Source organism: Nicotiana tabacum, chromosome 19, assembly GCF_000715075.1.
Source record: "Nicotiana tabacum cultivar K326 chromosome 19, ASM71507v2, whole genome shotgun sequence".
Classification (NCBI taxonomy): Eukaryota; Viridiplantae; Streptophyta; class Magnoliopsida; order Solanales; family Solanaceae; genus Nicotiana; species Nicotiana tabacum.
This window is the reverse complement of record NC_134098.1, coordinates 75,829,912-75,851,881: the sequence shown is the minus strand read 5'-3', so window position 1 is coordinate 75,851,881 and position 21,970 is coordinate 75,829,912. Positions and strand designations below refer to the sequence as shown.

General features: G+C 38.1%; 2 protein-coding genes across 3 annotated transcripts; one reads left to right on the top strand and one right to left on the bottom strand.

Annotated features, from left to right (window-relative positions):
• The first annotated feature begins 8,090 nt into the window (after positions 1 to 8,090).
• Positions 8,091 to 11,839, top strand: LOC107776093 (ABSCISIC ACID-INSENSITIVE 5-like protein 7). 2 transcript variants are annotated; one of them, XR_012702805.1, is made up of 6 exons: positions 8,091 to 8,227; positions 9,364 to 10,431; positions 10,704 to 10,894; positions 11,034 to 11,105; positions 11,199 to 11,228; positions 11,563 to 11,581. XR_012702805.1 is itself a non-coding variant. In XM_016595914.2 (5 exons), the coding sequence occupies exons 2-5, from the start codon at positions 9,394 to 9,396 to the stop codon at positions 11,635 to 11,637; spliced, it is 1,215 nt and encodes a 404-aa protein (XP_016451400.2). In that variant the 5' UTR covers positions 8,091 to 8,227; positions 9,364 to 9,393; the 3' UTR covers positions 11,638 to 11,839. The 2 variants fall into 2 exon arrangements, 1 of the variants encoding a protein (XP_016451400.2); XM_016595914.2 differs by lacking the exon at positions 10,704 to 10,894 and having other exon boundaries at positions 11,563 to 11,839.
• A 365-nt stretch (positions 11,840 to 12,204) lies between these two features.
• Positions 12,205 to 16,493, bottom strand: LOC107776092 (protein DJ-1 homolog C). The gene is made up of 8 exons (XM_016595913.2): positions 16,084 to 16,493; positions 15,804 to 16,004; positions 15,155 to 15,304; positions 14,888 to 15,067; positions 14,244 to 14,321; positions 13,419 to 13,619; positions 13,100 to 13,237; positions 12,205 to 13,028 (listed from the first exon to the last, which is right to left on the bottom strand). Exons 1-8 carry the CDS (start codon positions 16,297 to 16,299, stop codon positions 12,819 to 12,821), a joined length of 1,374 nt encoding a protein of 457 aa, XP_016451399.1. The 5' UTR covers positions 16,300 to 16,493; the 3' UTR covers positions 12,205 to 12,818.
• Between the last annotated feature and the right edge of the window lie 5,477 nt (positions 16,494 to 21,970).

Here is a 21,970-nt window from a genome sequence, read left to right as displayed (position 1 = left end):
GTAGAGCCATCATAGAATATGTCTGTTGTGCTATCTCTCTTGTACCTCTAATATTAAGAGTGATTATGTACTGTTCTTAATCATGATGTCTATAACTTTCTGGGTTCAATAATCAGACTCCTAATTTACTTCGTTGATGTAACTCTTTAGTTTCTTCTTCCTTCTGATCAGCCTTCATGTACGCTTAGGCTATCTTCCGATCTGCGGCTCCTGGTATTAGTTATTACTTTAGTCTTTCATAGCCACTATGGAATATCAGTGATACCATCATCTAACAATTCAATCCCTTGTTTATGCCCTGGGCTCAATGCTTTCTTTTAACTTATACCGGAGTCTTCTACGGCTGTATGAATGTCAATATATATGCTGCATGGATAATACTCCAAATTCTTAAGTGCGTTCATAATGTAACTAGCTCTGGATCATTGATCGGATAATTCCTTTTTTTCCTTCTCAACTTTCTTTAAACGTAGGGGATTACTTTTCCTGGTCTTTCTGCCCCCTTGTTGCGTGCATACTTAGCTTATATTAGTTCCCACGCATGCCGGAGTTTTCGTGTGACTCATATGATCTGACCATTTCCTTTTTAGGTCATTGTGCTTAGGTTGAAGCCTTCTTCCTTATTTCCTCATCTAGTCTTTCATTGTAGTACTTAGGGAAGACCTTCTGACTCTTGTAAAGCTGCGAGCTTATTACATCGTATACTTGACGGAATTTTTGATGTTCTTCCTTGCCTATAATTATCCGTAGTTACTTATTTCCACGCCCTTGTGCTTGTAGGGTTGCTCCTGAACTGAAGTTTTGACTGTCTTCCCAGTGGCATTCTCTTTTATTTACCTTTAACTATCCCAACTCTTATCTGAATATATCTCAAGGATCACAATGTGATATCTGCGAGACTGAATTCCCATGTTGGGGTTCACTATGTTTATCTTGCACGATCTGTTGATTTGTCTGTAACCTCTTATCTAGCCATAACTAGACTCTTCTGAATCAACTATTAACTGCTCGTTGGTCCATTTTCATATCTGTATTCCGTGTAATCCATCTTGGGTTATTCCTTTTGTCTTAACTTACATCTTACACTGGCTCCTTATTTATCTATAACATCTTGGGTAGGAACCCTTACTTCCTTTCCTTGACATCGTGTTTGCATAATGTTCTGGAATCGTAGCATATATGTAGGATTTGAATCATTGCAATCTCATTCTTTTTCTCATTTTTATCGCATTTTTTTATCATTCCATAGTTACTAGAACCACTTAAATTCTGACTTAATGCCACATCACACTATATTCCCCCTTTTAGGGGAGCACTAAGAATTGGAGCCACGACGATCTACGTATAGATATTTTACCTTTTCATCTTTGGCATCTTTTTATATTATCGATGATCCTTACTCTCCTGGCGGTAATCCTTCTATACCAAGGATAACGAAATTCCTCACTCGCGAGGGTAACACTTAGTGTAATTGGCACACATAGTCCCTTAAACTTAACTTTGCTCACATTGTTTGCTCTAGGGAAGCATCTTCCTCAATGACCTTTAAAGGTTATTCTTCTATTATCCATTCTATTATCGCTGGAACGCAATCTGAAATTCTCATGATACTGACTATTATCAAAACACCCAGTCCCTAATTCATGTTTAGTTTATCTTGTTCACCAGCCCATACTGATTTCTATTACTCTGGGGTCTAACTTTTACTTTTGGTAATCGCGTTGTAGTCACAAACTTATTTCTCGAAATGAGGATATGACTTTATGGCCTATACTCTTTTGTTGTCTCAAGGCTTGTCACCTCTCGTCTTTTCCTTCACTCGACTATAGACTCTATAATACTGTCATCTTTTTGATCTACCATTGTCATCCATGTATCACTTCTTACTAATAATGCTTCGTTAACTCTCTTCTTATTTCCCGCTAACATCTATGTCTATCACTTTATTCTGAAAGCTTGAACAAGACATTCTTTTGCTTTTAGCTCCCCTTGCTCCATCCATTGGCTCTTCGAATTGCCTAACATTCTCTCTCTACTAAGGACAGGAGCCACACTAAGGTAATATTTATCCTTTCCAGGATTCCAGTGCTTATCTTTGTAGTACTCATATCTAACCGTATTATTTTAGAGTGCACCATCTAGGTGTCTCACAAGGAGATCTATTAGCACATTTGCAATACCCTTCGAAAATGTCAACTAACGCAAACAATCCATCCACCATTTGGGTTACTCTAACCCAGCCGGATCCTGATATCCCGTCCTTCTCTTAAGCCATATCTGTTAGCTCCCATAGGGCATAACTGAGATCGGTGCGACCAATTCTACATACCTCCGTCACTATTGAAGGTAACTCAAAATGCTTATATTCATCTGCCTGAATTATATATACTGATAATCTTCATTAACCGGGCGCCTCGTACCCTTCTTCGCCTTGCTTCTTTTACTTGTTGAAACTTGTATCAATCTTCTGAATCTCTCATTGCTCTTCACCATAGGAGTGGATAGACATTCTTACCTTAAGGCTCCTTATCAAGAAACTTACACGTCTTAATATACACAAGATCTGATGAAGACTTCATATTTACTCATCATAAGCATCATGAAAAATCGAGTTCCTCTAACTCAACTCCTCCACAGCTATATCTCTTACCAGCCGTCTTTCTGGATGTAGGCAACGTCGTATTATGAATAAGATAGAGTTTAGAAAATTGAGTTCTTACAACTGAGCTCTAGCAGACGATCTAGAATAAGAAGAAAGAGTGACAGTCCTAAATACCCTGTAGCCTCCTACTTATAAGTGCGGTGCACAACACACCCATAAACAGTGAATACGAGGACCTAAGAACCCTAAAAGGCCAACTTTCTACAAATAAGTCCGAGCACGTACTCGTCACCTCGCGTACACGGACTACAATTAGCATAGAAGACTCAAATCCTAAGGGGTAGTTCCTCCACACGAAGTTAGGCAAGATACTTACCTCGAACTAAGCTCAATCAATCAGTAACAATATTTTTTCCTCGATTATCCGACTCTAAATGGCCCAAATCTAGCCAAAAACAATTACATGTCATAAATACAACTATAATAAACTAATCTAATTAATGAAATCAAGGCTTTAACAAATATTTTGAAAATCGTCCTAAAAAATCGACCCGGGCCCATGTCTCGGAATCGGGTAAAAGTCACAAAATATGAACTCCCAATCAACCATGAGTTCACTCGTACCAAAATTATCCAAATCCGATATCAAAATCCCAATCAAAACTCAAAAACTTAGTTGAACAACTTCTCCCATTTTTTTCCCAAATTTCTCAATCAAATTCCTTAATTAAATATTGAAATCAACTATAGATTAGTGGAATATAACCATAAATGAGTTAAGAATCGTTACTCAAAAGCTTCCTCTGAAAATCTCCCAAATCAGAGCTCTCAAAGTCCCAAAATAAAAATGAGACCCAACCCTCGAAATTCCCTCTTTTCTGCCCAGCGATCTCGCACCTACGGACCCATAGTCGCACATGCGATGCCGTACCTGCGGAAAATCCATCGCAAGTGCGGACTTGACTTACACACCTGGGTCTGCTTCTGCGATCAAATGGCCGCACCTGCGAGTGCATACCTGCGAACAAATGTCTGCTTCTGCGGACTGCCCCTCCAGCTCACTCTCCGCATCTGCGGAACTTCAAGCGCATCTGCGGGCTCGCAGATGCGGAACTTCCCACGCACCTGCGACCCCTGGCCATCTCTTCAATCCCGCTTCTGCGCTTGGCCTCTTGCACGTGCGTGTTCGCACCTACGACCATCCTACTGCAGGTGCGATTATACCACAAGCTTGAAAGCTTCAGCAATTACACAAGTCCAAATTTCGATCTGTTAAGCATTCGAAAATCACCCGAGGCCCCAGAACCTCAACCAAACATACCAACCAGTCCTATCATACCATACGAACTTAGTCGAACCCTCAAATCACATCAAACAACGCTAAAAAAATGAATCACCCTCCAATTCAAACTTAATGAACTTGAAACTTCAAATTTCTACAACAGATGCCGAAACTTATCAAATCGCGTCCGACTGACCCCAAATTTTGCACACAAGTCATATTCAATATTACGGATCTACTCCAACTTCTGAAATCGGATTTTGACCCCGATATCAAAAAGTTCACTACCGGTCAAAACCTCCAAAAAATCGACTTTCGCCATTTCAAGCCTAAATGAGTTACAGACCTCTAAAACACAATCCGGGCATGCCCCCAAGTCCAAAATTACCCAACGGAGCTAACGAAACCGACGAAATTCTATTCTGGAGTCATCTTCACATAGTTCCGACTACGGTCAAAATCCTAAGGCTTAACCTTCCGTTTTAGGGACTAAGTGTCCCAAATCACTCTGAATCATCCGGTAATTGAATTCAACCACGCACGCAAGTTAATAAACATAATACGAAGCTGCTCAGGGCCTTATGCCGCCGAACGAGACTTAAATTCTCAAAACGACCGACCGAGTCGTTACAAACATAAGCTTAAATGGACCATACCCACTTTAAATCCATTTCTCCCTTAATGTGATTTGACCCATAACCTAAATGAATTTCGATAAAATAAAATAAAAAAAGATATTGAATTCCACATTAGTTAAAAATGAGTGTCCTATACTATAAAATTTTTGTCTTTTCTATTACACAATGCTCATTTATAATTATTCTATACTAAAAAATTCTTATCTTGTTTGTATGCCATATCCGAGTCGTTTTATAACTCTACTGAAATTAAAATATTATTGTATCCATCTCACATAACATATAAATGTATCATAAGCATACAAGAATAATAAGGCTAATAAGAATTTATTTTTCACAAACTACCATTCGATTAATTTGAAAATGTTGCTTATTAAGCAACACTAGCATACAAATAACCAGCTTAGTAAGCAACACATGCAATTAAAGTGCGTAATGAAAATTGTCAATAGACATACAATTACAGACAACCTATTGCAATTATTTAGACAAAAGAAAGATTGTATCTGTACGATCAAAACCCCAAAACAAAATCACAAAACCTAAATTTATTAGGAGCGTGCATTTTTTTTTCCTATGGAAACCCATTTGGGTTATGGGTCAAATCACATTAAGGAAGAAATGGATCTAAACTGGGTGTGACCCATTTAAGCTTATGTGGTATTTATTTTTGAATTTTTTTTATTAAATTTTATGTCATGTCATATTTTTGGTAGGGTTTGAGCCAAAATAATTTTTAAGTAACAATGATATAGTTTAGTTACTTTTAAGTGACCAAAAATAATTAAGTGACTTTAGTGATATTGAAAGATAGTTGAATGACTATCACTGAAATTAACCCTATATATTTGATATTAATTGATACTTGATAGACCAATTTAGTGATGTGTTGTTGATAAGAGGGAGCGACACTACCTATTTTTCAACCACATTTTTGAGTATTTAATTTTTGGAAGATTAGAATTTGGCTACCCCAATCGTCACTGTAAGGATTTTAGTAGCCAAAGATTTGGCAAGATCTTGATTGACTCTTCCACAGTGCCTCTTTGATGATCAAGAAAAACATAGTGTTGGCACCCTTCCATATTGAACTTATAGATACGAAGTGGATGTCCACACCTTGGAAGTTTTGACTTTAATACAATATTTTGCTCTGAATTATTTTAATCTTGAAAATAAGATGATTTATCTATTACAACATGTAAATATAATTTTATCATGTAAAAAAAATTATATTATCAACTTATCTTAAAAAATGAAAATAGTATCTTCTAACAGTTTAAATTTATTGATATGACATAATTCAACCTATGTAGAGAAGTTGGAGCTTAGCTTCTTCCGCTTTTTGCGTTCACCTTAGTAGTGATTGTTAATCATTTGTATTACTATTGTAATATCATTCCCACTACTTAATCGCACTAGATATTTTATATTAAATCAAAAAAATTAATTTTAACTACTAAACGTCAAAGTGATACTAACATATTACTACTACTCAACAATTGTAAGCGATAAACTAAAAGTATGAAAAATACATATCCTGTGTTTTTAGTATGAAATTAATGTAAATATTTTTCCGTTTTGGCTGTAGCATCTAACTTTCTGAACTTTAAAAAATTACGCCACTTCTAGGATCACTTCTACTGCTCCTATTTGTTATCACTGGTGTCGGTTAAAATGGAGGCATCTTTTACCTTGACAAGAATGCTAGACAGCTAGAGTCACATGTTTTGGGCACGTTGATCGAGATTACCAAATTGATCTGACTCGAATCCACTACTAATGTGCAGACTGTACCCCATAGATGCACCATAGTGCAGACTCTATGTGATTGGCCAGCAAAGACAAACGGAAAATGTCCTTAAAATATGCGAATTTGTCCGTCGTTAATATTTTGACATAAATTATGCATTTTTTGTTTAGTGTTTGCTTAAAATATGACCTTATTTTTAACGGTCCCATACGAAGGCATATTCAGTCTTATACCCATACTTTAAGGACATATTTGGCCCATTAAAATTCTTAAAATTTTATATTATTGAATTATCTTGTTTGATATAGACTCATCTCAATCTTTAACGAAGAAATTGACTATCTCAAGTTCTTTTATCCCACTTAAAAAGCCCCTCAAGCACAAAGTGAGGTTGACTTAGATCAAGAAATTATAATTCACGTTTTAATTTTGGGGACTGAATATACTTAGTATAGATGATGGATCAGGGCAGGAAAGGAAAATGCGTTACTGAACATATCAGTTATCGCATGAACTACTTTTTTTATTTTTTATTTTTAAATAACAGTGAATTTAGGAAAAGCTACTTTTCTTTTGAGGGTGAATTCAGTGTGTTTTAAGTAAACGAGTATTAAGAACCTTTGAAATTTTCTTTTCATAAAAATATTACTCTGAATTAATAGAAATATAAATATGTGAAAATTTGAACAAGTATATAAAACTACAAGAAATACAGCTTTCTAAGTTCACTTAATATGAAACTATTACTCCCCGTTTCAATTTAGATGAAATAGTTTAACTCGGAGTTTAAAGGGGGGAAAAAAGACTTTTGAAACTTGTGGTCTTAAAAGCTTAAAGGGTAAAAGCTTTGTGAGGCCATAACATTTGTGTGGTTATAAAAGTTTCTTATTATGGATAAAATTGGCAAAATGAAAAATTTAAAATTAAATTATTTTCAAATTTAAAAATACGTCATTTATTTTGGAGCATACTAAAAAGGACAGTACCTTATCTAATTTGAAACGGATGGAGTATTTGAAAAATCCTCAACTTCTTTTACTACAAATATTTAATTATCTAAATTAATAAAGTTCGAAAAAGAAAATCTAAACTAGTCAAGTTGACCCACGTGGTCTAAGAGGTCGTTTGGTAGAGTGTATTAGAAAAAATAATGTATGTATTGGCTTTGTGTATTAGTAATACCTTGTTTGATATATTTTTTCAACCTATGTATAACTAATACAAGCATTAGTTATACACCATATTTGATATTATCCTATGTATAGCTAATGCATAAAAAATTATGGCATTAGCAATACAAAGGCTATTAATGCATACATTAGCATGATTAAAGACAAAATTATCCTAAAAATCCCTTAAAGTTAAAGAATATGGAGGTCATATTTGTAAATAATTAATTTTCTAAAAAATTATACAATACATTTTAATTTATAATACACCACACTAAACAATGAATAAGAAATAATCTCTGTATAATTAATGTTTGCATTACTAAAATTGCTTTACTAAGCCTTGTTAATAAACCTTATTTATCATTATACTTACCCGCCCCACCAAACGACCTCTAAATTTTTTTTAACTTTGAGAGAGTAGTAGACAAATGAACAAGCGCCATCTACTTTCCGACACTTTGTCGGGAAAGCATAAGTCAACGGTAAAAAATCTTCCACGTTTCATTATTCTATTGGCTAAAGTCACATAAAAAAAATACAGCTCTCTCATTGGTCCACGTTCTGCACTTCTACAGCAACACGTAATTGGAAATAAATAAAAAATAGAGAGGAGAACAATTTAAAATTTTAAAAAATAAAATCATAAGAGCTGCGCTTTAAAAACACACCAAAGGGGGAAAGAAGACACTTGTCGACTCCAGCAAGCCCTTAATCAGCGAAGAAGAAGGAAACGACACGCTTCAGCTCTCTTCTGCTCCCTCCCTTCTCTGCTCCAAAAGGGTATATTTGTCTTTCTACATCATACTTTGTTTTGTCTGTATTCTAAGAACAACGCAAGAAATTATCAATCAATTTTCTCGATATTTCTTTTTTGATTGACCATTTGTCTACCAAATTAATAAAGTTGAAATTTTTGTAACTTGGAATGAGCTTGAACAAGATTAATAATATGTTGTTTCTTTTATTTATGAACTACTATTATATTTTTAGTATAGATGATACTGGGTGGTTGTGTTTTAGGTTAAAGTTGATACTTGAATGAATTTTGATCTGAGGTTTTGGGGATTGTTAAATCTTGGATCTATGTTGTATACCAAGAATGTTCTGGACTAAGTTAAGTCAAACTGATCTAGGCTACTACCTCTATTAGTATGTTCTATACTGAAATGAGCTATACTAATATGTTTGACCCAAAAAAAAAAAAAGAGCTATACTAATATCGGTTTTTAGGTAAAACCAGATTGATCATGAATTTTTCAGTTAATCAAAGTTACACTAAAGTAAGATTGTAAAGATTGCATCTTTCTCTAGCGGGACATCTTCTATCTGATTATGAAGAACATGTCTTAGTATTTTTGGTTAATCTTTAAAGTATCTGTCTCTCTAGACAAGAGTGGGTTGTTCTAGTGGTGAGCACACTACTTCGAGTCACCCCAAGAGCAAGGTGGGGAGTTCTTGGAGGGAGCCCAAGATCTATCGAAAACAGCCTCTCTACCCCAAGGTAGAAGTACAGTACCTTCACAGACCTTACTAGTGGGATTATAGTGGGTTGTTGTTGTTGTTGTTGTATCTGTCTCTCCACCTTCTCAAAGGTAGGGGTAAGGTCTGCATACACACTACCCTCCCCAAACTTCACTTGTGAGATTTAACGGGGTTTGTTGTTGTTGTTGTTGTTGTATTATCTTAAAGTATCTATGTTTAGACATTCTTTAGGTGAGGAGGCGGTACTGGAATTAATACTTGCTCTTTTGGACTAAAACGAGCTTAAATGGAGCAATAATACTAATGATTCATGTAACTGACCCTAACTTGCTTGAGATTAAGGCGTAATTATTGTCGTTATTGTTGTCTTTTGAGGGAATGAAAGAGGCCTTTAAACTTATCATGTAATTCTTACTACTAAACTTTTTGATCAGATATCCGAATACCCTTTGTGTTTTGGTACCATGGGATCTTACTTGAACTTCAAGAACTTTGCTGACACACCACAGCCGGAAAGCTACGGTGGGAAGTCAATGTGTAATGGTAATTTCCCTTTGGCTAGGCAATCTTCCATATATTCCTTGACATTTGATGAGCTTCAAACTACATTTAGTGGACTTGGAAAAGATTTTGGATCAATGAATATGGAGGACCTCTTGAAAAACATTTGGACAGCTGAAGAGTCTCAAGCTACGGCATCTACTACTGGTAGTGTAGATGGGAGTGTAGCTGCAGGAAATTTGCAGAGACAAGGTTCTTTGACATTACCTCGAACACTTAGTCAGAAAACAGTTGATGAAGTATGGAGAGTCTTTCAGAAAGAAACTGTTAGTGCCAAAGAGGGAAGTGACACTGGGAATTCAAACTTTGGGCAGAGGCAATCTACCTTGGGAGAAATGACGTTGGAGGAGTTTTTGGTTAGAGTTGGAGTGGTTAGAGAAGATATGCAATGTACAAACTCAAATGGAATTACATTTGACAACGGTTCAAGTCAACACAGTAACAACAATGGTTTGAACATAGCATTTCAGCAACCAACTCAAAACAATGGACTGTTGATCAATCAAATTGCAGCTAATAACATGTTGAATGTGGTTGGTGCCACACCTTCACAGCAACAACCTCAGCACCAACAGCCTCTTTTTCCCAAGCAAACAACGGTGGCATTTGCATCGCCTATGCAATTATCGAACAATGGACACCTGGCTCCTGCTGTTGGAATGTCCGGTCCTTCCGTAAATACTAATATGGCTCAAGGCGGAGTTAGGGGGATGACCGTATTTCATAATGGAGTTTCACCAGCAAAAGGAGGATCGCCTGGAAATGACTTTGTTGCAAGGAGCAATACAGATACATCATCTCTTTCACCTTCCCCTTATGCATTTAATGAAGGTGTAAGAGGTAGGAGATCAGGCAGTTCTTTGGAAAAAGTTGTAGAGAGAAGGCGTAGGAGGATGATTAAGAACAGAGAGTCCGCAGCTAGATCAAGGGCTCGGAAGCAGGTGAACTCTTATGTTCAGCATTTATCTGATCAGTTACTAAATAAATTTCTTGTGCTTCTGATTCTTGAGGCTCATTATGCTCAAGAACATTATGCAATGAAACCGACTTGTGCAGCTGTAAATAACAGAACTGAAACTTTTGGCAGCAATAACATCTTTAGACCTTCTGATGACAATCTTCTTTAATTTCTTTATACCTAACAAAGTCTGATATTTTTCAAACATTGTTATATCTGCTTACAACAGCTTCCTTATGTTTTTTCTACTTGTAGAAAAAAAAAAGCTTGCTTATGTTTTATCAAGCTGATAATCTTAATAACCAACCCTGGGGAAAGATAGGCAGAGGCACTCATGGATTAATAAATTACCCGATCAAGCAAATAATACATAAAGTGTGGCTGGCTTTTATGAAGAGCATGTGCACTCAGTTGCAGCTTTAGATTTTTTTGGATCTTTATTACAGGTGTGGGGAATTTAGGAGTAGTTTGCTATAACACGTTTATAAACTTTAGTAACCTGTGATTAACAACTAGAATTTGTTACTGTAAATGTTTATATTGTGAATGGATAACTTAATCGCACTTTTATTTGGGATTTGACAGGCCTATACTTTAGAGTTGGAAGCTGAAGTGGCAAAGCTAAAAGAAATTAATGAAGAGTTGCAGAAGAAACAGGTATGTTTCAAATGGTCAGGAATCACAGAATTATTGCAATGTCACTGATAAGTGTTCTAATTGTAACTTTCACTTTTGAATTTTTTCGTGCAGGCTGAAATTATGGAGAAGCAGAAAAATCAGGTACGAAATTCTTGTAGTAATAGCAGAACTTTCTGTTGGTCAATGACTATTCTAATACTAGTTGGTAAAAGGGTGAGTTAAAACAATATAAGTTAGCCACATTGTAAGCAAATGAATAAGTTTTGTATTAGTACAAGCTACATTTAAGTCATTAACTGCCTGAGTGGATGGAGACATGGAGTAATTGCGCATTCTTGTGAAAACTGTATTACCTGTGAATATTTATAAATCTGCAAGTTTATTCGGCTTCTACTAAGTGAGATTAGAACATGTTATTAGTTAAACTAAGTTCCCTAGATTTGGCTGTTAACCATTCGTTTCTGTGCAATTGCAGCTACTGGAAAAAAGGAATATGCCATGCGGATATAAATTAAGATGCTTGAGAAGGACACTGACAGGACCTTGGTAGAAGAATGAGAAGTTAAAAGCAAAAATTCTTAGAGTTCAAGCTTAGGAACTAGTTAAATAGGTGGATGGAGTTGTGAGTTATGATCTGATTCAGATCTATCTTCTTCACGTGTTTGGTAACTTTATGTATGGGGAGTGAGATCGTGCCCGTGTATGTACATTATGTAAACAATCTGCTTGTATGAAGTTTCTTCTTTTGTGTACTTTTTATTTCTCTCACACATTAGTTATACAGGCAAGTAGGATGCATCAGTTCAATAGCTAGGTGATAGATTTATCACAAAAACCAGGTAAGAGATAAACATATTTAGACATAGGTTTTTCTGTAAAATTAACAAGCAATTTATGAACAGATTATTTCTGCTTTCTTACTCTTTCAAGTCTTGCACATCCAGAACTGGTAAAGGGATACAACCGAGGCGCAAAGTTCTGGTGTTGCCCTCATGTAAACTTATGTGTGTGACAAAACCAAAAGAATAGCCTATATATATTCAATCAACTCTTGTCTTGTTCCCAAAACGCTCATTAGCAAAAATGAACGGTACTCTTGCAGTCTCCTGGATTCTGAGAATACACACAGAATATAATTCCAAATCCATAATAGAATCTATTGTCCGGTATAAACCAAGATCAGGTACAACATATGAACAGCACTCTTTCTTTCTCTATTTATGCTCTAAATGCCAATAAACATGATTCTGGAGGCCAATCCTATGTGAAGAAAAGAAACTTGTGAGATGAGACTAAGATAAGCCGAGGGCAATTTGTCACTGTTGTCATTGCTTTGATCTTCACTCTTTCCAATGCATGCCTGGCAGAATGATAGTAGATGCCCTAATCCAAGGTAAGATCTGGTGGACCTCTGTACTGTAAGTTTAGGACTATATCTTCTTAAGAAAGGGAAAAGGATAAAAGTGCATGTATAAACCATCTTGCTCTGAGATATACACCCAGTTTGTCATGATTGCAGATAAGCGCTGACTTGGCTACTGCATTGCAATAAATCGATTACCTTTGACAGACTTGGGAAAACCTCACCCTTAGGCTTGTAATGTCTGCTACCAAGTCATCAGGGACCAAAACTTGTGTTTTCTAGTAATGGCCAGTGAAGTATGTAGTCCGTCAATTTAAGCTGCCCCTTTAACATACTTGGGCACTCTGAAGTTTGCAGGACTGATATTTCTAGCTCCTAGGGTACTGATAGACAAGGCCTTCCGCTACACTCCTTGCCCTTGCATGCCCGAAAAGCTTGCTCACAATAGCCAATGCAAACTGTGTTGCTGTAGCAAGTCCCTGGCTTGTGATGAGTTTACCATCAATAACTACTTGAGTATCATTCACCCCATCTTTGAGCTTGTTTATGACGGTAGGATGTGCAGTGGCTTTCTTGTCCTGCTTAAGGAAGGAAGTTTAAATTAAACTTCTTCTCCCAAAATAAGACATTTGAATGGCTAACAGCATACCTTTATTAACCCCTGTCTCTGCAAGACTGCAGGTGAAGAGCAGATTGCACCAAATATTCTTCCGGCTGATTCTTGTTCCTTAAGCAACTTCTTCAGAACTTTTGACTTGTGCAACCGTTCAGCCCCAGTAGTTCCTCCCTAAAGAATTAGAACCAACTAATTACAAAAGCAAGTGATAGGACCTACAAAAATCATTCTCATTTACGAGTTGCTAATAGGTACATTTTCATCAGTATAGAGGCTTTCCTTTGTGCGCCTAAAACTTTCGGAGAACTGGTGGAAATGCTGGTTAAAGTTAAATGAGAAGATTTAGCCTCACCGGGAGGATAATCAAGTCATATATGGAGTCAGCAGTAGCATCAATCAACTTGTCTGCAACAATTTTTGTTCCACTTGATGCCAAGACCTGTGCTGATTTTTCCACTGAAGCCACCACAACATTCACCTTTGCTCGTCTTAGAATGTCTATCAATGTCACAACTTCAATTTCTTCAGACCCGTTAGCTACTGGAATGAGAACCTACAACATTGTGACGACAGAGAATTTCGACATGTTTCAGGAAAGAAATTCTTATTAAACAGAAAAGTGAAAAACCTGCTAGATGTAAAAATCAAGAAAAGGCAAAGCCTTTATTGTTTTTTACGCAACAGCATTATTAATCCTAGGAACACAAGTGAAAATTTCTCAACTAGTCAGACAGGCATCTGCCTGTAATTGTTCCTAAATAATGGAGTTACTTTTATATATATCTCAAGCACAAATTCCATGTGAAAGAGTATATTTCCTACGGTTGAGAACATTTTCAACAAACCCTTTTGCAAAGTCAAAAGAAAAAAAAATTGTGAGAAAGAGAAGTAAGCTGTGAAGAATAGTGTAACTCAAATGGCATTTTAAATCTTTAACCTTAATAGTGATATAGCTCAGTTAACTATTCAAGCACAAAGCTCCACCTCAAATTCAAGGCAGATACGATGAATGGATAAGCACCGAATAAGGAAAATGCTCATTCATAGATAAGACCCTTAAACAGTGCCCTTGACATTATTCCACAAGATAAAGAACTCATAGGAAGGTGATTACATTGTTATTGAATTTAACTCAGTAATTGCAGTTCAAAATCGAGCTATACAAAGCAAAGCTTACTTGCGGGATGTGATCTAGAGACCATCCAACTTCATTAAATTCTTGTCTCTTTGGGTCGTCGTCTGCGGGATTCATTAACTGCACAAATGTACGGAAGTTCTATGAGCACAATCTAAGGATAACAAGCAAACTAATCAGATAAACAATGCAAGTCAGATACAAACAAATCAAAGGAAAATAAAAATGAAGTGTTCACTAAAGGTGTTTCATAACTGCAAGATGTGCATGCATAATCCATCTGTAGTTTAGCTGTAGCGTGTTGACTTGAACTTGTAAACTGAGTCAGAAGGAACAACTTTCTCTTAACACCCTTTTCATATTTGATCCTGGAAATAGAAATAAACTCCATTTTCCACCTCTCAAGTCAATGCTGGAAGCAATGGGGATACATAAGTTGCATCTCTTAGTTAAACATGTCCTCGGAACCTAACTAGCAATATTCATCATAGAATATATGTTTTCAGTATTTCAACCCAATACGAACTGGATAGAAAGAGGAATATTACTAAATAACAACCCATGAATGATCCACTTTTACCAGTCAGCTCAGCGTTGAGTTTAAATGCCAAATTTGTGTGGAGAGGAAGTGTAGAGCTAGAAGTTAAGTAGAGACTTTAAGAATATTAGTAATGTCATCCACTCACCAATAGTTCTCCAATTTCTTTGGCAACAGACTCACCAAACAGCTGATCCACTAAACATACGGCAAACTCAAATGAAGTACCAGGCCCGCGGCTTGTTGTTAGCTCCCCAGAGACTTGAGTGCTAGTTTTCACCGCCCGGAAGGATGGAATCTTGTCCATAAATGCAGGATGACAAGTGGACTTGAAGGAAACTGCATGTCAGTTAGACGAACTAGGAACATAGACACTGCGCGAAAGCAAACTCAATAAACATAATCAATGGCGCACCTGTTTCCTCTTGAGAAGACCCCAAGGCAAAAGAGTGACAGCTGGAGCAGCACAAATGGCACCATAAAGTCGCTTCTCCTCAGCTTGCCTGCTTGTGATCTTCTTGAGAACTTCACAGTCTCTTAAACGAGCAGAACCTGGCATTCCTCCCTAGATTAAGTCTATACATCAGTTACCAAAGTTACTCCTATGACATTGATATATATATTAGATAAAACCATTATGAAGGGAGCAGAAAGAATACCTATAAGCCTACTATCAAATCCAGAAGTTAAATTAGAGCGAAAATACTATGAGTCTATGTTCAAGCAAGAAAAATCTGTACAAGGACATAAGTGTTGCAACCAAAAATATGTGAAGCCTATTAATCATTGAAGCAAAAGGACACCTTGTATCCCTGTAACTTCTTTCACGGTTGAAACAATTCCAATCTCATAAGACAATTGTAACAATGCAAGACTTAACTAACTCAAGTTTCAATTTAACAGTACAGTTTACGCCAGCAAAAAATGTTTGTGAGACATTTGTACTTCAAAGAATCTGTCTTTCCCATAAATCTTCACAACTTGTAACAAACAAATATCTTTTACGGATATTTCATTAAAAATAATCAATGAAAGCCACAGTACTAAGGAAAGCTCATACTAACCGGCAATGCAACAAGATCATATATTTGGGTGGAACAAGCAGAGATGAAAGTATCGGCAACTAGCCTAGTGCCTCCTGATGCTTCAACTTCCAACTGCTGCTCTACTGACGCAATTGTTACCTCTGCACCAGCCCGGCGCAGAACATCAGCCAATATTACAGCTTCCATTTCTTCAGTGCCAAATCCAATTGGCACAAGAACCTATATGCACCAAATGAACAATAATGAGATACGAAGTAATTGAATAAACAAATATTGAGAGCAGAAAAGAATTAGACACCTTTTTGGGAGGGGTGGAAGTGGAAGTAGATGTGGGCGTAGTTATGGGGTCCACGGTAACTGTTGTAGACAGTGCTTTAGCTGATTTTAAAGATGGTGACTTTCGCTGTGGAGAGGCTGCAAATTTGACAGATGAAAATCTTTGGGAAATAGGGGTGAAGATGAGAATTGGAGACTTGGGAGTGGAAACTGAGAACATGGGCGATATGGATTTCATTATCAATGTAACAATTGTGTGTTGGTTGCCGGAGATTGTGTTCCAGCCGCCGGCGGGAATGCGAACAACGACGGAAATACGAGAATTTGGTGAGGTTACGCGGGGTGGGGTGGGGGGACTGAAGAAAACGGATAATGTCACGAATTACTATTAATTAAAACTGTTTAGATATTTTCAGTTCCCTTTTCTCTTTTTGGAGATGAATAAAAAAAACAAATTTAAAGAACTTTTTCACACTCCCTCCCGCCACCCCACCCCCCACCCCAAACTTCTCCAAATATCTTCTTTTTTTTCTACTAGAACTTTAAATACTACTTTTTTTTTAAAATCAACGAATATTTTCCAAACGCCTATAATGTTTAATTTAACTAATTAAGTAGGCTCTTTTATGAGAATGAAATAATTGAGTAGGCTCATGTTTTTCTTCTCTTAATAGAACAAGAGCCAAATGGTGGTTCATGAATTTTTTTTTTTTGCAAAGCCTTTAAATACCACTATAAAATTATTTAATTTTTGAATTCTTGTTCGGAGAATGAAAAAAAATTATTTTCTTTTAATGAGGATAACTTGTATGGTCGGTATCAAAATTTAATTTGAAATTTGGCAATTAATGAGAATGATAGTCTCATAAATGAGAGGAGAAATGACATATCGTCAAGTAGTTATTAGAAACAAACATATACAGTAAAGTTGGTGCAAGAGAATGGGACTTGGGAGGAGAACAAGAACAAAAGAAGATGGAATAAAAGGAAAAATTGAACTAAAGGACATTAGATTAAATGAATTTGTGTAATTATGAACTTGATATTGCATGTGTCACGCCCCAAATCTGGGAGGCGTGGCTGGCACTCGGTGTCGTACTGCTCCGAGTGAACCACTCTGTAACTCATTTTCTTTGTAACTATCATGGGCCAATATGGCCACAACTCGTAATATATGACTATAAGTGGGCAAACGCTGTATCAATGAACAATCTTTCTTAAAACATGAATACATATGGGCCGTCAAGGCCTCTGACATATTGTACAAAATGAACTTCTGTCTACAAAGCCTCTAAGATTATTTGACATCAAATGGGATAGGGTACCTGCCTACCCATAAGTCTGTAGCAAAACTCTAACACGATGACTTATAGACTCGGCTGCACTCCGAATGAGGTGGAATTTTACCGATCCTTCGCTGAATATTAACCTCGTCTACCATGAGGGCTCGTCAAACTGTTTATATATACCTGAAGGCATGAATGCAGCATCCCCAACAAAAGGACGTCAGTACGAATAATGTACTGAGTATGTAAGGCAGAACTGAAACATAACAATAAATCAACATTAATTGAAGACATAAAAATTAACCTGAATAACTGAAGTGACATCATATGTGCATACTTATCATACTTACATATATATAATGCTTCTCTTTGAGACTATTATCCATATGTATGTTGCATGACTGCCCAACTTATCAGTGGTAACTGCCCGATCGTCCGTAGCGCAGTGGTAAATATATGACTGCCCGACCGGCCGTAGCTTAGTGGTAAATGTGTAACTGCCCAACCGGCTGTAGCTCGATGGTAAATGCATGATTGCCCGACCGGCCGTAGCATGGTGGTAAATGAATATGCATGTCTTCCCAACCGGCCGTAGCACGGTGGTAAATGAATATGCATGACTGCCCAACCGGCCGTAAATAATAATACATAACTGCCCAACCGGTGGTAACTACCCGACCGGCCGTAGCACGGTGGTAAATGCATATATCACTATATTAAAAACATTAATATCTCTATCATAATACCTCAATAGAGAACTAGATACATACTTAGACATGCTTGAATATAACTTTACGGGAATGAATAACATAGACATCCTAAACTGCTAAGAGTAGAACCACTTATGGAATATTATTACGTTTACGTATCGTTTCTTGGATCATGCCAAAAAGAAAAAAAGAATTAGCCTTAACATACCTTTGTCGTTTACCTAACCACATGACGACGGTTTAGCCCGTTAATACTCCAATCTCTTGAACCGACTTGAAGCTCCGGTTTAGAAATTAGAAATGGCTCTGGCAAAGGCAAAATAATACTAGTAGTATTTGGTAATAAAAGAGTTAGAGTTTCTTCATCTTTGGTTGTGTATACGGTTAAAACCGCTCCTCGATCATGAAGATCGATCGAGGATGGCATTTCAATCAAGGGGTATCTTCGGGGAGACCCCGAACGAATTCCGAGATGGGGGCGTCGAGCTCGGGCATTCGAATCGACCGATACAGGTCCCGAACATCGATGCCCAAAAGTGATCACCTAGCTCGAAACCAAGGCCGAGGTTCCGATCCGATACCGAGCTCGAGTCAGTATCGAGTTCACAGACAAAAAGTTGTTACAACCGCACCAAGGAGAGAATCTCTATGGAAATTAAGGAGGAGACACACCATCATGGGTCCTCCACTAGTAATATTTATTCCATCATGTTACTATAGATAAAGTAGTGATCCTTGGCTATAAAAGGAAAGATAGTTTGTAATAGAAGGCACTTTTTGCTGGGATTAAGAATTCATTGTGTTTATCTTTCTAAAGCTCACTAAACATCTTTGTTCATCATCTTCTATTTTTCTACCATAAATACGTGTATTGTTATTTTCAAATAAAAGGAATTTACTTGCCTTTAGAACCATACATAAATTCAACGTTATCCGATTTTTCGAGTAAACAGTTTGGCGCCCACCGTGGGGCTAAGGATAACAAGTGATTATTTGATACAAATATACAGTACACTCCAGCTTACAACTTCATACCAGCAATGGCTCTGCCAATCGACCTCGAAGCCGGCCTTCAGGATGAAACCAACAACTTGGTGCCCGTGGCCGAAAGGCTACCCAACAACGGCAACGAGGCTCGAATCGAGGAACCCGAAATTCAAGCTGAAGTACCAGTAGATATCAATTCACGAATAGCTCTAGAAGCGAATCAACGTTCCGAGCAGGAAAGAAGCGTTCAGGGTGGCGCTCGACCCATAGCCCGAGACACCCACAGCGCGGGGGAAATCGGGGTCAGCTTGCGTATGATTTTCGAAATGCTACAAGCCCAACAAGTAGTGATAGCTCAGTTGCAGAGCCAAACTCATATGCAAAGTAATCCTAACTCCAATCCACTTCTTCGAGAAGTAACCCCCAGAACGGAGCCCGACACAGTGAAATCGAACGAGCAAAAATCAAGAACTGCTCCTGAAATTGCTAAACTACTCGAGGAACTCACAAAATGAGTCGAAGCCAACGACAAAAAATTCGAAACATATGATGCTAGGATCGATCAGATCCCGGGGGCTCCGCCCATGATGAAAGGGCTGGATTCGAAAAAATTCATACAAAAGTCTTTTCCATCGAGCGCGGCCCCGAAACCGATCCCAAAAAAGTTCCGTATGCCCATAATTCCCAAATATAACGGTACGACCGATCCTAACGAACATCTCACCTCCTATACATGTGCCATCAAAGGCAACGATTTGGAAGACGATGAGATCGAGTCCGTATTATTGAAAAAGTTCGGAGAGACCCTCGCAAAAGGAGCAATGATCTGGTATCACAACTTGCCACCGAATTCTATCGATTCTTTTGCCATGTTAGCAGATTCGTTCGTAAAAGCACATGCTGGTGCCATAAAGGTCGCGACGAGGAAATCGGATCTATTCAAAGTGAAACAAAGGGGTGACGAAATACTGAGGGAATTCGTATCCCGGTTTCAAATGGAACGCATGGATTTGCCACCAGTCACGGACGACTGGGCCGTACAAGCTTTCATCCAAGGGTTAAACGGACAAAGTTCGACAGCATCACGTCGGCTAAAACAAAGCTTGATCGAATACCCTGCAATAACTTGGGCGGATATACACAATCGGTATCAATCGAAAATGAGGGTCGAATATGATCAATTGGGATTTCCGTATGAACCCACGCGTCAGAACCGCGCAACCACTAAAATTCTGAAGCAAACTAACAGAGAACAAAGGTCAAACAGAGACCGACACCAGTCGTACGTCACAGATCGAGTGAACCACGGTTCGGCACATGAGACAGTTAGGAATAACCGCAAGTATGATAGGGGGCAAAATTCTCGGGGACTTATGAGCAAGAGAGGCTTTGATAAATATGCCGATCCTATAGAAGTTCCTCGATTATCAGAATATAACTTCAACATCGATGCATCTGCCATAGTATCGGCTATCGGACGCATCAAAGATACCAGATGGCCTCGACCCATGCAGACCGATCTGGCCCAAAGGAATCCCAATCAGATATGCGAGTATCATGGCACCCATGGTTACAAAACGGAAGAATGCAGACAATTAAGAGAGGAAGTAGCCCGCCTGTTTAACAAAGGGCACCTTAGGGAATTTTTGAGTGATAGGGCGAAGAACCATTTTAAAAACAAGGACTTCGGCAAGCAAAACGAAGAAGAAGAACCACAACACATCATTCACATGATCATCGGCGGCGTCGATACCCCTCAGGGACCTTTGCTCAAACGCGCTAAAACGTCGATTGTGAGGGAAAAGCAATCTCGAATTCAAGATTACACTCCCACAGGGACTTTATCGTACAATGATGAAGATGTAGAGGGAATCATCCAACCCCATAATGATGAATTGGTAATATCCGTACTCATGAATAAAATTAAAATTAAGCGTGTGTTAATTGATCCAGGTAGCTCGGCCAATATCATCAGATCGAAGGTCGTAAAATAGCCCGGCTTACAAAATCGGGTCGTATCCGTAACTTTGGTTTTAAACGGATTCAATATGGCATGCGAAACCACCAAGGGCGAGATAACCCTACCGATAAACGTCGCCGGAACAATTCAGGAAACAAAGTTTCACGTGATCGAAGGCGATATGAGATATAACGCCCTTTTCGGAAGGCCATGGATCCACAACATGAGAGCTGTACCTTCGACCCTACACCAGGTCCTCAAATTCCCAACACCGACAGGTGTCAAAATAGTGTACGGAGAACAACCGGCCGCAAAGGAAATGTTCTCCGTCGAGGAAGCAAAACCAACATCTTCGTCTTCGCCATTGAATGGATCGGGTTCAAAAGGAGGGACAGTCGAAGACCGGAATGCCAAATAGCAACCAAAGACATCGGCCCCGACCCAACCAGATAAGCAGAGCATCGAAGAAGATAATGATCAGTGGATCCCTCGATCCTTCGTGACCCCGATGACTCCGATGCCACCAAATCGACTATTGAGGAATTGGAGCAAATCATTTTGATCGATCACTGGCCCGAACGAAAGGTATACTTGGGAAGGGGTTTGAGACCCGAACTCAGGAAGAAAATCATTCAATTTCTTATCGATAACATCGATTGCTTTGCTTGGTCCCACTTAGATATAACAGGAATCCCGCCGGACATAATGACACATCGACTAAGTGTGTCCCCTGGATTCAGACCGGTGAAGCAAAAAAGAAGACCACAATCGGAGGTGAAGCACGCATTCATAAAATATGAGGTAACTAAACTGCTCAAAATAGGATCCATTAGAGAGGTAAAATACCCCGAATAGTTGTCCAATATGGTCGTAGTGCCTAAAAAGGAAAACAAACTTAGAATGTGTATAGACTACAAGGACTTGAACAAAGAATGTCCCAAAGATTCTTATCCACTGCCCAACATC

Coding starts and splice junctions, on each gene's coding strand:
- LOC107776093 (XM_016595914.2), top strand. CDS start 9,394: ATGGGATCTTACTTGAACTTCAAGAACTTTGCTGACACACCACAGCCG. Junction 11,106..11,198: donor AAGAGTTGCAGAAGAAACAG/GTATGTTTCAAA, acceptor TTTTTCGTGCAG/GCTGAAATTATGGAGAAGCA. Junction 11,229..11,562: donor TGGAGAAGCAGAAAAATCAG/GTACGAAATTCT, acceptor GTGCAATTGCAG/CTACTGGAAAAAAGGAATAT.
- LOC107776092 (XM_016595913.2), bottom strand. CDS start 16,299: ATGAAATCCATATCGCCCATGTTCTCAGTTTCCACTCCCAAGTCTCCA. Junction 14,322..14,887: donor AAGAAATTGGAGAACTATTG/GTGAGTGGATGA, acceptor ACATTTGTGCAG/TTAATGAATCCCGCAGACGA. Junction 13,029..13,099: donor AGAGACAGGGGTTAATAAAG/GTATGCTGTTAG, acceptor TTCCTTAAGCAG/GACAAGAAAGCCACTGCACA.